Genomic DNA, 15769 nt, shown 5'->3' on the forward strand with positions numbered 1-15769 from the left:
CACGAATCAAACACAAGCACAAAATTCTCCACAGCACACAAATTCACAATTTTTCCATCCTCCATCTCCGATTCAACCCAACCTTCCTCCAATCTCCAATCCAAAACAAAAAAAAAAATGGGTTTCGGATTTCTTACCTTTGAGTGGCGGCGAAATCCCAGTGAGAGACGGAGACGGAGAAGTGGCAACGGTGGTGCTGCTCGTGCGAGACGGAGATTCGACTGAGAGAGAGAGGCTTGTGGATGCGAGTGCGAGATTGACTCAGAGAGAGTGAGTGTGAGAGATCGCGCGAGAGACTCAGAGAGAGTGAGAAAGGAGAGTGAGAGAGGAGAGTTCGAGAAATGAGGGAAGCAAACGCAGGGAAGGGGGAGGGGGGGAACCTTAACTAAAAGTGAAACGGCGCCGTTTCACTATTAGTTGAGGGGCGGCTTACCACTTACCAATCCCAAGTGAAACGGCGCCGTTTCACTCTACTTATTTGTTTATTTATATATATATAATTTTAATTATATTATATATATATAACTTAAGCGGGGCGGGGGAAAAGCTGGGCGGGGCTTCGCCCCATCTGCCCCCCGCCTCCGCATATTCCCCAGGGTGCGGGCGGGGCCCCCCACACCCCGCTTAAGCGGGCCAGAGTCCCCGCCCCGCATGGGCGGGGGCGGGGCGAACGGGGCCAGTCAGCGGGGAACGGGGCCCCGCTGCCCACCCCTATCAACCCCTGCTTAGGGTGGGCAACGTTGTCCTCCCGTATCATGCAGGTAGACAGGCGAACGGGCAAGCAACTACCCATTGTGAAAGGCTGGGATAGGTGCTGGGCTAGGCTTCTGTCCCGCTCGAATTTCACTTGTCCGTCTGGCCCATATATATATATATATATATATATATTAAAAAGAAATAAGTGTTATAATGAAACAACGTCGTTTTGGAGAGTTTATACGGTGTCATTTCATTTTAGGTTTAATCATCCCCCTGCCCTACATTTTTGTGTCTCTTTCTCATGCCTCTCTTAGGGAATACTTGGAGAGTGAGATGAGATGAGAATTTTGTAAATAATATTAACATGGTTTATGAATAATAGTGAGATAGTTTTTTAATATTATTTTTATTTTGAAATTTGAAAAAGTTGAATCAATTTTTGTGTTTTGTTTGGAAGTTTGGGAAATATATAATGATTAGTATGAAAAATTTGTAATGATTAGTTTGAAAGTATTTGTGTTTGAATGTTTGGGAAGGAGATGAGATGGAATGAAATGAAAATGATTACCAAACAACCCCTTAGACTCTCTCTCAAACTCTCTTACTCAGTCACGGCGTCGTTGTCGCAGAGTTCATTTTCTCTCAGTCTCTCCTTGTAAGTATCTCGATGCCCAAAGTTTGAAATTCTGAAATACAAATTGTTTTATATTTTCAATGAATGATGGAGTTGTGTTTGGGATACTGTGGAGTTGGATTGTCTGATTAGGTTAGATTTTTTGTGTTTTATTTTTGGGAAAAATTGTAGAGTTTCAATTTGAAAGCCTAAATTAGTTTAGGGGTTCACATTGAACCTCTAGACTATTTTAGAGTGTCGAATTCAAGATCTTAAATAATCTCGTGATTCAATCCGAACCCCTAACCTAATTTAGGGTTTCAGATTGAAACCATAAATTAGAAACCATAAATTAGGTTAGAGGTTCAATTTGAAACCTCTAACTTAATCTATTTTGAGGTTTCACAATTGAAACCCCAAACTAGATTAGGGTTTCAATGTTGTATGGAAAACTTTAGGAAAAGAGACTCCATCTCAATCTACATTGGCCGCAACATTGGTTGTTTGACTTTGATACACCATTAGTTTGTTAGTTAATTATTTATAGTTTGTACTCATGTTACTTTTTTTTCTTAATCGATGTTCTTTTCTTTTTTAGACATCATATTATTTATATCCTCATTTTTTTGCCTTTTGTTTTCAGGTTTTATGATGTCACTTGGAGTTGGAGGGAGTTGGCAAATGATCTCTTATGTTGTTACCTTTATTTTTTTAAATGTAGTTCAATCGTTCTAACATTGTTATTCATTCAAGTCATTTGACAAATCGTAATATTTGTAAACAATAGAAAGCGCATGAATTCAAGTCGTTAATATAAGGGAATATGTCAGCCGAGTAGTACGTTGATACACCATTAGTTTGTTTTAAAACCCCCTCCCCCCCTTTCCTTAACGTCTCTCCCTCTTTCCTCTCTCAGTCTCTCTTCCCGCTGTCCCATTCTGTTGCCATTGCTCCCAAACCCATATCTCGCCCTGGGCACTGAGTACTGAGTGGAACAGAGCCCTGGGGGGCCAATGCACTCAAAGGCCATCCAGACGAACGCCCTTGGGGAGGGGGAGGGGGGGGAGTCATTTCACTTCATAAATGTGATACCTTAAATTTATTAGAGTTTTCATTTATTTAATTTTATATGTTAAAAGATTTTCAAATTTTGTAATAGTGGCCCAAAAAATTACAAAGGCCCAAAAGTGTTCTTGGCCTAAATGGGCTGTGATGGGGGGACCCATTGAGGTCCTTGTAGTGCGGATGGCCCTGGGGAACCCTCCCAAGCTGAGGGTCGTGTGGCCGGGTGTGAGTGGTTAAGGTATAAAACGATCAGGATGGAAAATAATATTTTAAAGTATAAATTTGAGAAAAACCGTAACAAAATTAAGGGAAAGAAAAAAGAACAAGAAAAGAAAAACATCATCTCAATTAATTTCTTCAAAACATAGAAAAATACAATCTTTCACTCTCGCGAGTCTGCACAAGAAAACCCCACGCAAAGGATCCAAACGGAGCAACAAATCAAAATTACATACATTATTGATATTTTACTTCTGCAAAAGAATGAAACTTTCAATTTGACTATATCTCCCCAACTCAAATAACTTAAAATGTAAACGAATCAAAATAATAAATTTCTCTCCCACTTTTTAATTTTCATCTGTCCTCTGCCCTACACATGAATCCAAGACAAATTAGTAGCTTTTGTTGACCTTGTACCGATGCAGGACCCTCTTCTTCTTGCTCGAAGTGTTCTCGATCGTGAGGACAACTTTCCCAGGTTCATTGGTTCTGAAACTGTTGCGAATAGGTCCTTCCTGAGAGCTCATCTTCTTGGCCTTCTGCACAATGATGGTGTAAGAACCCTCATCGATCGGAACGAATTCCTCCTTGTAATTCACTTCCCAGCCCAAAACACTCAAATCCCAGACCAATGTGCTTCCAACCTGCCACCATTTTTAATCAGCATTTATTTTTATCAAAGCTCCAAGTAACATCAATCCATGTTAACATCAAAAGTAAAAGAACCATATTTGGTACCTCCAATGCGGGTAACTCAATGGTTTCAGTTGATCCAGCCTTCATTATGAGTTCTGAAGCCACGCCGCCGTCTTTGCCGGAGAACTCAAAATCGTTCTCCTTCTTGAAGCCGCCGTAGTTTTCAGGAATCTCCTCCATCGGAATGTACCTGTGCAATGAAGAATCGTGTTAACTTTGTCCGCTTCTAAAGGGTAGGAAATAAGGCTTGAATGTTTGACAATGGTAGGACTATAAGATACTTACTTAAGCAGGGTTTCTGTGACCTTTCCCGGACGAGCAACAACGAATTTGCTCTTGGTTCTTTGGGTCAAGAAAGGAGATATTAGGGCGTTGAGAGCATAGTACCAGAATGGAACATTTATGAAGATCTGCATCCACATTAAGACCCAGAACATGATTACCATTTCCCTATAAGAAAACCAAGAAAAAATGGTATTCCCAAATATGGTAAATGATATAAAGCATTAGGGAGACTTACGTTTTTTGCTACGAGTTCTGGGTAATTGTCTTGTAGAATCCCAATCGCTTGCTTTGTGGAAATCCGAAGCTCCTTCTTGGCGGGTCCGGGGGACTTCTTAAGATCGTTGATTTGGAGCAACGAAGAAGCACCTCCGGGCTTCAAATCCAGCTTCTGAATACCCTTCTCCATCAGCTGGCACCTCCATCTCAGGAACTGCGAACGCTTCTCCTCGCTTCCAAACGTCTTCTGATAAAGCTCCTCGCTATCGAACACCCCGAAAATGTTGTAGCAAACCGGGTGACCCTCGCGATCTACACCATTCATGTAAGCCGCCGTGCTTAGATCCGCGCATAAGTCCTCGTCCAAGATCGAATCGATCCGGGCCTCCTTCCTCCATTGAAGTGTCTTCTTGAGCATTTCAAAGGCATCATTCACCTTGAACTCCCTAGCCCTCAAGAACTTTAGTAGGACTACATCAGTATCCTCGGCGCCTTTACTAGGCAAAAGGGGCACTCCCCAAAGGGAGATTTCCGTGTCAGTTTGAACGCCTTTTCCTTCATTACTTGCGTCGGGTTTCTTCTCCTCCTCGCATTCTACAGTACCTGCATCGGGTTTCTCCTCCTCGCATTCTTGTGCTGTGTTTTCCTTTTCATCCCCTCCATCTGCTTTCCTTTCCTCCTCATTTTGGGCCTCTTCTTTCCCAGCTTTCTCACTTTCGTCGCCTCCTTTGGCATCTTTCTCGTCTGCTACCGATTTTTCATGTGTCTTTTCCGGGTCCTCTTTCTTGTACAGATTGTCGCCGAGGATGGATTCCTCGAGTTTCGCTTTCAGCTCATTCAGTGCCTTCTTCTCAAACTCCTTAAGATCGGAGAGAAAGTTGCTCTCTTCCCTATAAGAAGAGCACTTCTCAACTTTTTTGGGCTTAGATTCATCCCCATCTTTCACTTTTTCGTCTCCTTCAACAGCTTTCTCGGTCTCTTCTTGAGTAGGAACAACAGCAATAACCTCGGTCATCCGGGTTTCTTCAGCATTAACTTCAACAGTCATTGTTGCTAATGTATACTACAAGACTGGAAACATAGGCAAGCACCAAACAGAAAATGTAAGAAAACCCCATAAATCTGAAAGGAAAATTACTATAAAAGAAAATCAGAGCATAAAGGAAACCCACCTGGATTTAGGCTGTTTTAGCCTTTAGGTCCTGAATTTTGCTCACACTTGCTATCGACAGTCTGGTCTCTTCCTCGTTAATGAGGGAGATTTGAGGGAGCATTGTAACGGTTATGTAATTTTTAAAATTTAAGAAGATAGGACCCCACCAACGGTCACCTTACCTGGGGGGCCCACCGCAAAAGACTTGGGAGCCGTTGGGATTCTCTTTAGCCTTGCCCAAGGGTTTTGCTAGCCTGGAGGCCAGCACATTTCGGCGTGGGAGAATCGTTTTGGGCCCACTGCCGTGATATGGTCCCCCTTGATCATGAGCAACTATTTATATATGAATTTCATTGGCTGAAGTGAGAGAACGTTTTATTAATTGAGCCAATCAAATATGGCTACGTGTCCAGCTTAACTGCCAACTGTGAGTTGTTCCATGAATTTTCTTGACCATAAAATTGCTTTATTTATTTTTTCCTGAAAAATGGCTTTACATTTGTTTTCAAGGTTTCGCTCCATAAAAATGGCTTATTAGGTAGCAAACATAACTAAGATTATTAAGATTTTTTTGAATTTTGAATTTCTAATCTGTTTTTGAATTTAATATTCCATAAATATCATTTCTCTTTTTGAGTAAGAATAGACATATTTTTAAGGTGTGTAAATTGCGTGTATTTTTTTTTAAAAAAAAGTAGAGTTCACTATTATAAAGATAATTTTTTCTTATGAATTCGAGATTTATCTCATTTTTTTTTAAATAGAATAATACGAAGTTTGTAAATTTTAAAATTATAAATGTTATTTCTTTATATATATATATATATATATATGATTTCTAAAATAAATTATTGTAAAACACAATTCATTCACCTAACTATAGAAATTGTTGAAACTTTGATTAATGGCACGATATTATAATGGAGTTGCTTTGTTGATTGGAACCTAATAATTGTCCTTTAGATTCTCCAACATTGGGAACAATATTCTATTAACAATCATTAAATTTGACCATTTTCCCTCTAAATGTGTGAAAACATGTTGTTATGTGCTTGTCCTACATTTATTTATTTATTTATATTTTACCTACGAATTTCGGAGAAGTTGTATAGGGCCCACTAGTTTATTTACCAATTCGGTGGCTTAAAAATTAGTTGAAAAATAATTTTCACGCAATATCTTTTATAATATTTTACACAATTATATTTTAAATAAAGAATAATTTTATAAAATATCTTATAAAAATAATAATATTATAAAAAATACTATCATCTTATAATATTATTATAAAATATATTGCGTATATAATTACTCTAATTAGTTTGCTTCTTATACAAATTGTCTACCACTTGGCAAGGCGTTATTGGCTATTGATGAGTACCACATTATTTGACTTAGTCGTATATATAACATCCCCCGTGAAAACGTACGTAATTAGCTGGCTAAGTCACGTGTGGTGGATTTGTCGGTTTTTGAATATAGAAATTATCTCTTCTCATTTTTTTTTTTATTATTATAATTATTTTAAATTTTTATATAAAATTTAATAAATAATTTAACTTTTTTAAATCTCAAATAATAATAATAATAATAAATAATATTTTATTCAATTTATTTAAAATTATCCCATCTCACTATACAAACGAGACTGAATTGATCAAATTACAAGATTCTTAAACAAATATATATTTATATATATGGGAAATGATAGTATGTCCCATAAATTTATCCTCTTAAATAAATTTATATGTATTTAATTTTTTTAATTGTTTTTTGCTTAATGATTAAGGAAATGATTTTTAGTGTATTGATGTATTTTTTTTTATTTTTTAAAAATATTTAAAAGATGTTTAAAAAATATGAAAAAATAAATAAATAGAATATGAAATTTATACTAGTGAGCACGCCTAGCGGTCAAAGCTAGGCAGCAAACTAGCAACACCCATATATTAAAATGTTTCTTGAAAAAAATAGATATTGAATACTGTATTATGTGTTAGTTGCGTCTACAAATTGAAAATATGTTTTTTTCTAGATATTGGGAAGAAACTGTGGAGAGGACAACCATGTGAGGCTTATATGGAAATTAATGCAAAATTAAGGATTAATAAGAGCACTACCACCATCGTGATCATTTCTGTTCATCCCAAAATTAATATACTTCTATATTTCTCACTTAAATATAAAAAGTATCTTAATTAGTTTGTATAATGTGAAAAAAGGGAGATTCCAATGATAAAAAGAGGATTGGGTCTTATATATTAAGGATAAATTATAGGTAATTTTTAAGGCACTAAATTATATGTAAGTATGATTTAAGACTCACATGCTAAAATTATATAGATAATTCTCAAGAGGTCACCATATAAAATTGTTTGCTAAAAGTTTATAAATAATTGAATGTATCGTTCTAGTGTCACTATAAGAAAACTATTTATTTGTGGCCAGTTAATTCTAGCAAAATGACTATTTATAATTAAAATGAATCTGTTTTAGTCACAAATAGTCTTTTTGTTGCAATTAAATGATCACAAAAGTCCATTTTTCTTATAGTGTGTGCAAATAAATCTTGGACATTGGAGTTATCATTCACCAAATTAAAAATGTACTTACCTATATATATATATGTTTTTTCCATATATTTCTACATAATTTCAAATGAGGAATGAAAATCACACAATCGTCGTCGGCCGCCTTTCTTTTGAATCGTTCTAGCTACCACCCCGCCAAGCGTACGTACTCATGTGATGTCGATGCGCCAACATGCATGCATGGTTACTTGTATCCCTTCATGCGCATGGTCATGCATAGCAGTTTATCTATTATATGTCTATATATCTTATCACGGCCATGATCTTCTTTATCATTTGACAACTTATGGGGACAACCTTTAATAGTTAGAATACTCATTAATTAATAAGTAGATTAGGGTAAATTTTACACTTTAAATGCATTTTATTGTTTATATTTGAGATAGATTCTCATCCATGTAGTATATTATTGAAAAGGAAAATTCTATACACCACACCAACATTCTATTTTCATCCCACTATACATGATGTGACATATTTATTACCATTGAATGATCATTTATTAGATGATTCTTTATCATCTAATGATAATAAACTATATGACACATCTTATATAATGGGATGATATATTGATAGTAATGTGGTGTATATCATTACTCTATTGAAAAAAAGAGAAGCAATATATATATATATATATACTAGATGAAAACAACGTGCAATGCACGTTTACTTAGTTTATATTTAATTTTTTTGTTAAGAATTAATTTTTCCTTAATAAGGATGTAATGTTTTTGGTTAATTAAATAAAGATGTAATATTTATATAATTTATAAATAATTACACTCTGTGATATATTATAAAAGAAGAGCATTAATAGAAGATATAATCTTATAAATAAACAATATCGCTCATAGTTTTATGAAAGTTAATTATGATAATTTTAATTCTTTTTTTTATAAGTAATTTTAATTCTAAAATGACGATCCAGCATTTTTCTCATCTTGCATTGTCTTACGTCAGTAAGCTCTCTCTCTAAGATTCACATCTCTCCCTCTCTAAATCACCGGAAATAAGTTTTTGCCGCATTTAGAGATCGCCGCAAATACTCCAGATTTAAAAGACTATTTCCAGCGAATTGTTATCACTGGAAAAGGTCCCTTAAAAAATAAAAATAAAGTAAACAGGATATTTGAAAAATATAATACTTGTATATGTATATAATCAACAACTAACTCCCAGTAAACATGATATGTATATAATACAGTAGACAGTATATTTGAAAAATATAATACTTGTTCATAATACAGGCTCCTTATGAGACTACTACGAAAACTGCCTACCAGGATCTGCTCCAAGCATATGCATTCTTTTCGGCGCCTCTGAAGCTGGAGGATTCATCCAGAAACAAGTAAAGACCACGTTAACCAAATGTAGGAGACTAAAACCCTCACACTATAAGAGGCATCTATAGGTAGGTGAAGATAACAATATAAGGAACAAACTCTAAGCCGCTTTCCTAGAATTTAAGCAGGTATTTGTGCATCTAATCAATAATAAAATCAACAAAATGCCTCAAGATATAAAGAATAAATATTTTTTTAGTTGTGCAGAATACACTACATAAATAATAAATATTATTAATCTAAAATAAATACTTTCTATTATTCCATCACCTTCCAAATAGATTACTTCTAAATCAACTTGAGCACAAGCTTTATTATCACGTCTCATCTCTGATCCCTCTCTATGTATATGTCACTAAGAATATATGTCTCTATGTATATGTATATGTCACTTAAGAATATAAATCTACTTTAGCACAAGCTTTATTATTACCTGAAACCAACCCATGCGATTAGCTTTAGCGTTTTCTGGAAAGAACTGCAAGCATAGTATCAATATTAGAAGCAATATAATAGCCACACTGTAAGCATGAGAATTAAGCCAAGGAAACTATGGTGGCAACAAAAATTACATTATGTTGTAAGCATGAGAACTAAGGCAGAATGATGAAGTCCAAGAGGGAGTGCCAACGAGATCCTTGGATTGAATAAAATATGTGGACCCTGTCCTAGCAACGTTGATTGGATCAAAATAAATGTTTTTTAGAAGGGGTGGAAGACTGAAAATCTGAGTTTGAGATATCTGGCACATCATGAGTTTGGAAGACTCAAAATAAGTAACTCTCTTTAGATTCAAAGTCAAATAGTTTACTTTCCTCTTAGTTTCATTTACCTGGGTTTCCAAGGTTGCATTCTCCTTATTTTGCATTCACCATCACATGCATAAGCCTTACCAACCTACTCTGCATCTAAAGTCTCTTCTTTTATGAAATTATAGAGACCTGCCATATGAAAGTCCCTTAAATTTACAACGTGACTTCATTATGCATAAGAACAAAACTGTAGTCAATAATGTGCACTTATGTAGTAACAAGCTAAGCAGATCTAGTAGCCTCTGAGTATAGAAGAATAGTACCTGCTAATTTCATTAAAATTGGACATGTGACTTCATAATGCTTAAGAATGATGATATCCAAAACTGTAGTCAACAATGCGTTTGTATGTAGTGACAAATAAATGGCATTCACACATGGATTGTACTACCTCACGTCTACATTTGGACGACAAAAAAGAAAACTTTCAATATAGAAAATAAAGAATTTATATGATCTAGATGAGTCTTTCATAAATTCAATGGGCCTAGAGAAACAAGACTAATTTATGACACGCCAAAGGTGCTGAAATAAAATTCAACAACAACCTAAATCACCAATTTAAGAATTCCCAAACTATGGTTCTGTCAACAGCCAGATAATTTCAGTACCTCTTGTAGAAAATTCGCAAAACTGAGAAGAAGTGCCCAATATGACTCTTCTAAAGCCCTGCAGATAAGCAATCAGATAAATAAATCAACTTAAATAAGTTTCGAACGCGCCAAACCTGGAAACTGTAAAAGAGGCAAATAAAGAGAAACAATTCTATCAAAACCTTAAACACAGAGTACCTTAAACACAGAGTACAACAAAAGCATATATTTTTTCCAATGACAAAAAACACAGGGAAAAACAAAAGAAATGCTCATATATGAAAATTCCCATTTTATTTCAAAAGAAAAAAAAAGCCCGAAAGAGGCTAAAACTGAACATGTTACATTTTTTTTTTTTGCCTCTTAGAAACAAGCTACCAAACTCCATTCGGTCAAACAGTTGCAATCGGCTCCTTTGCACGAGGACCATTATCTTCAATGGTCCCAAACCATAAGATTCCAATCTCTCCAAACTTCCATTTCTTAAAAGTGCGCACACTTGGTTGGTGATCCAATAGAGTGTAAGAAACAGAGTCCCCGAATAAACATCGAATGAAAAAAGGCTCTAAAAAATTGTATGCAAATGGGTGAAGAGAGTGACCTCCGAAATATGTAGATAGTGTCTGAAAATGGAAGCGTTCCGAAAAAGCCTCGCCATAGACTGTTCAGACACCCAAAACAATTAACTTCTTCGAAATCCACTGAACGGATGAAATGAAAGAGACAGAAACTGAAATCACTACACTCGGTCGAACAGGGGCAAAAATTGGCGCCCCTGAAAACCAAAATATCAGTAAACCCTAGATTCATATGTCAAAAAAATAAAGTAAATAAAGCTTTAAATGATTATAAAAAATCAAAGAAATTAAATCCAAAACCCCTAAAATGCAAAACCATCTAGACAAACCCAAATGCACGAAACACAGGTCCAGTAGAAACTGCGAAAATCCAAACCCAAAAGCTAAAGCTTCGAAATTATTTTACCCAAAGACAGCGACGACACCAAGGCCTCGCCTTCGACAATGGAACCAGCACATTTATCCGCATCACAGGCATCAGTGGACTTTGGTGAACCAGTGTTTAGCAGATCAGGGATTGCAGATACGATTCACGAAGACGAAGAGAAAAAGAGAAGATGAAGAGGCAAAGAAGGAAAGGATTTTGGTTTTTGGAGAGTTGTTTGTGTCGGTTTGTATTTCATTACTGATTTATTCATGGGCACTGTTTTTTATTTAAAGTTATTATAACGAAGGCTTAACAAATTATTGCAAACAGAGGCTTAACGGAAAGTTAATGCCAATAAGGATATTCTGTTAACGTAAGAAAATTCTGTTAAAACAAGAAAATTCTGTTTGATAGACTCTTTATATATATAGATAGATATATATATGCAGCCCTTCATGATCATATCAACCTAGCTAGTTCTTGAAAGAAAATAAAATATAATATAAAAGAGAAATAGGAAAAGAGACTTTGAGCATTACATATAATTTGCTTTCTCAATTATTGCTGAATACAAGGCATATATCCTTATTTATAGAAAAATTACATTGAGATAAGATAAGGTAAATATTTTAAATATTATGAAAATCAAATTAAGATAATATCAACATCCCTCCTCAAACTCAAAATGGAGAATTTTGAAATCTTGAGTTTGAAATTTGAAAGTAACCTTCATATTCATTAATTAATCGTTAAAAAGATGATGGTGTTGGTGATGAAGTGGTTGGTAAGTACCGGAACATCAAATCTGAAGTTGTGACCAACAATGGGTTATATATGACCTTGATCAACTGTTGAACCAAAATCAAAAGGTCAAAATTGGATCTGAAGTTTCAAACAATATTTACAATAGATCAAAACTCAATAAAAAAGGTCACACAACTAATAGAGATACTTCATATTCATTAATTTGAGACGGCACATAATTGAACAACGACGTAAATTTTGTGAGATATATAGGTAGCGGAAGAATAAATATTTCATAGGATCGAGCCTAGTGTTAGTCAATGACTCTTATATCATAATAGAAAATATAATATAATATAAAAGAAGATAGAGAAAAGAGAGACGGAAATAGATTTTGAAGGCTACATTATTGTTTTCTCAATTGTTGTTGAATACAAGGTATAAATCCTTATTTATAGAAAAATTACATTGTGACAAGATAAGATAAACATCTTAAACATTATGAAAATCAAATTAAGATAATATCAAATCAAATTATCTTCAACAATTGTATTCTCCTGGAGTGAATAGAAGAAGGTCAGAAAACATTTTAGGCCAACCTCTTTACAGAATTCCTTGCACCATTGATCTTTCCATATATCTTGTTTTTGGTTGTGTGCACGCATGTAAGTGCATGTGCAAAAGGTTTTCTTTTCACATGCTTGCTTTTCAAGGACGGCACCGGGATCAGTACTTTTTGTTTTTGTTTGTATATAGAGGCCAAAACATGAATAAGATAGTAAATTAAGATTTATTCTTATCAAGACCCAAGCCTTTATAGTTGTGTATATCCATTTTTAATTATTCGAAGATAAATGTTATTTATAATTTTTATTTAGAGATTGTATGTGCAAACCCTTCATTAAATAGAAAAAAATATAATTTTGATAAAAATATTATTATAATTTAAAAAAATTAAAGATAAAATTAACTAAATTTGTCAAATGAAAACTGTACGTAGATTGCACTAATTCTAATGGGCCATAGTTTAATTTTTATGCTCATCGTGTAAAATAAATAAATAAAACTATGGGGCCACGATCACGGCCAGTACTGGCACCTCTATGGTTCTGTCCTTACTTGTTTCATTGGACAATATAGCAATTGAAACAAAAAGATACATGATCTTGGGGAAAATCTCATCTCATATACCAAAAGTATAACTGCCTCCCTATTTTTCAAATTGCACTCCAAATTATGAAAAATAACAATTCAGTATTCCAAATTAATATTGATTTCTTTCAATTTACAGTCATTGTCAATTGACCAGTTAAATATATATAATAAAATTTTAAAAATCTTCAAGTGAGTTTTCCAAGGCCAAGGCCAAGACATGGTGGCAAGGATTGTGTTCTCATTCCAATATTGCGATAGAAGAAATGCTCGGTCTAGAAAAGTATCTTATAAAATAAAACTTATAAACTATTATGGCATGATATGGTACGTTAGAAATATAATTTTTTTTTTTTACTTAAATCTACTGTATTGTTAAACAATTTTTTAATAAAGTACATATGATCGATGTATCACATTAAATTACAATATCAATTTATAGATTTACTACAGTAAGATCTCTTTATAAACTTAAAAGCTCACTTTGAGTGGCTCATTTGGAGTAACAATTTCTACATCTTTTCATTTTAGAGAAGTGTCTTCAGTTACAAAGATATCTCATAAAAATAAATTCACAAATTGACATGACTTCGTATATATTATGATATATTAGACTTAGTTTATAATAAAAGTAGTTTTATAACCTAACTTACTATATTAAGTCACATCAATGTATAAGTTTACTTTTGTAAAATTTGTATGTTATTAAAGCATTTCTCTTTAAAGAATTTAACTTCGGGGAGTATGCATGAGCCACCACATGAGGGCAACCAAAGGCCCCAAATACATGCTAGCTATAGGTGACGTTGAGACCAAAGCCTCGTCGATTGATTGCCTTAAAATTAAGATCGTTGCTCAACACTAGTCCAAAACCTTACGAGTTAAAACTCTGTTCACATCCAAAGTACGAACAAGTCCTGCCATGTGTTTTCAATGTAAGTTTTATTTTCTTAATAATCAATTTATATCCTCGATCTACGCCAACAACACAACCCAAACTACAATTCAGGCCACGAATTAAGAACTCAAGCCATTAATTTATAAAAAGCGAAGAGAAATCAGCCATATTAATTTATATTCGAAGATCCACGTACAGATAACAGGATTAAATAATATTCAGCTGCAAATATTCAGAATATAGGAAATGTAAAGTTCTTAAAAGACTAGCTGTTTCTGGGCCGGATTGAAAGCTCTGCAGTTCTTACGAATTTCTCCGTCTTTTCCAACAAGAACTTCTACGCTCCCTAGCTTTCTCATAGCTTTCGCGAAACTCTGCTGGAATCTAATCCTGTTTGATGCAAAACCAGAAACAATACCAGAGGTGGAGTTATCCAATGCAAGTTCCTGATCAATCTGCAGTATACCTTTCTTCAAAAGTATTTGTTTATAGAACTGGTTGTCCACTTCAAAGGAAGTACTTTGGTCCAAGAATGCAGTAGCGTCCTGACTCTTTGCACAGGTCTTTCTGAGCTTGGCAGCCAAAGTAGGATCCATTGGAGGATCAGAACCCCCAGACACATTGGAAAGCCGATCTTCAAAGAAGAAGCAATGCGCAACTCCGACAGTGTGTGCACCTAAAAGGGTCACCATTTCATTGAGGGTGATCCCCTTGTCGGCGAAAACCTTCATTGCTCCAGGCACTGAGATTCTCGGTCCCGGCAAAGAGACGTTTTCGGCATTCGAGACTAGTCCATCGCGCCTTCCTGTGGCCAGAGTATAATTGGGCCCTCCGGCTAGCGCAACCGCATCACGGGTTGCCAAAGTAATGATGTCTGCACAAGAAACGGTTGAAGGGCATGCATCCTCTAGGATTTTCTTCGCCTTATCAATGATCTCGTATCCTCGGACGGTCTTGTTTGGCCCGGCATCTTTCTCGGATTGTTTGTTTTCGGTTGAGTCTATCAGTATAGATGCATCACAACCCTGATACAAGTATAGACATTAACGTTTGTACACACAAGTTGATGATGATCATGGGCAGAAAAATAATTCCAATCACGCACTTTTTCTGCATACAAGTAGATGTATATATATACCACTTATATGAGATTCACTATCGTTATAAAAAGTCAAAACATCACAACAAGAAAAACGCCCTTTTACAGCGCCATTTGTTGTCGCAAAAAGTTGTTAAAATTGCCGCTTTAAGTCTTTCCCTTCATTTCTTAGTTCACTGCACATCGTTTCCCATTGTTTATTCACTTTTGCTACAACGAACATCTAAAATCGACGCAATAACTATATTTTTCTGTAGCCATAGTAGTGTGTTTACTTGGTTAATAAGCGAGCATACAAAATATATTTTTTTAAAATTTTAATGCACTTTTTAAAAGTAATCCTATAATATTTACCGACGTCGGTATAAATATTTCGAGCAGTATTAAATGAGTAATAAATTTGGCATGACGTAGTACTTTACGTGTTATCTCTCTCTCTTTCACTGAGACCATCAAATTTTTGCCGACAATAATTTAAGGGACCTTAATCCGAAAGTTTTAATCAAGCAATCTTAAATGTTTGAGTGCAAATCTATATCTTACCCCGACAAAGCAATCGTGAAAGTGCATGCGAAGCAAGGCTGCGGTTATGGATCGATCCCTGGAGAATTCATTCTGCACAACTTGCTGTATAGTTGATTCT

At 35.0% G+C, this 15769-nt stretch overlaps 3 protein-coding genes across 3 annotated transcripts; all 3 read right to left on the reverse strand.

Moving 5' to 3' along the window:
* Positions 1 to 2697: 2697 nt before the first annotated feature.
* Positions 2698 to 5060, reverse strand: LOC109020042 (patellin-4). The gene is made up of 5 exons (XM_019002432.2): positions 4969 to 5060; positions 3816 to 4867; positions 3581 to 3705; positions 3338 to 3485; positions 2698 to 3243 (listed from the first exon to the last, which is right to left on the reverse strand). The coding sequence occupies exons 2-5, from the start codon at positions 4842 to 4844 to the stop codon at positions 2992 to 2994; spliced, it is 1554 nt and encodes a 517-aa protein (XP_018857977.2). The 5' UTR covers positions 4845 to 4867; positions 4969 to 5060; the 3' UTR covers positions 2698 to 2991.
* Positions 5061 to 8601: 3541 nt separating this feature from the next.
* Positions 8602 to 11491, reverse strand: LOC118347991. The gene is made up of 6 exons (XM_035688705.1): positions 11273 to 11491; positions 10890 to 10949; positions 10307 to 10364; positions 9317 to 9361; positions 8686 to 8865; positions 8602 to 8637 (listed from the first exon to the last, which is right to left on the reverse strand). Exons 1-6 carry the CDS (start codon positions 11323 to 11325, stop codon positions 8602 to 8604), a joined length of 432 nt encoding a protein of 143 aa, XP_035544598.1. The 5' UTR covers positions 11326 to 11491.
* A 2716-nt stretch (positions 11492 to 14207) lies between these two features.
* LOC108985677 (peroxidase 44-like) lies at positions 14208 to 15070 on the reverse strand (the record flags this gene model as incomplete). The annotated part of the gene is made up of 1 exon (XM_018958056.2): positions 14208 to 15070. A coding segment is annotated over one exon (786 nt), but the record flags the coding sequence as incomplete, so codon positions are not given.
* Between the last annotated feature and the right edge of the window lie 699 nt (positions 15071 to 15769).

The sequence above is a fragment of the Juglans regia genome, chromosome 3, assembly GCF_001411555.2.
Source record: "Juglans regia cultivar Chandler chromosome 3, Walnut 2.0, whole genome shotgun sequence".
Classification (NCBI taxonomy): domain Eukaryota; kingdom Viridiplantae; phylum Streptophyta; class Magnoliopsida; order Fagales; family Juglandaceae; genus Juglans; species Juglans regia.

Bases quoted from the DNA above. Each gene is read 5' to 3' on its own strand.
- LOC109020042 (XM_019002432.2), bottom strand. From the start codon at position 4,844: ATGACTGTTGAAGTTAATGCTGAAGAAACCCGGATGACCGAGGTTATT. The intron at 3,486-3,580 runs GTAAGTATCTTA...TTCATTGCACAG, and splicing joins GTCACAGAAACCCTGCTTAA to GTACATTCCGATGGAGGAGA. The intron at 3,244-3,337 runs GTACCAAATATG...AAATGGTGGCAG, and splicing joins TTGAGTTACCCGCATTGGAG to GTTGGAAGCACATTGGTCTG.
- LOC118347991 (XM_035688705.1), bottom strand. From the start codon at position 11,325: ATGTGCTGGTTCCATTGTCGAAGGCGAGGCCTTGGTGTCGTCGCTGTC. The intron at 9,362-10,306 runs GTACTGAAATTA...CTATGCTTGCAG, and splicing joins TTGCGAATTTTCTACAAGAG to TTCTTTCCAGAAAACGCTAA. The intron at 8,638-8,685 runs GTATTATATTTT...TTATTTTTTAAG, and splicing joins TTGATTATATACATATACAA to GGACCTTTTCCAGTGATAAC.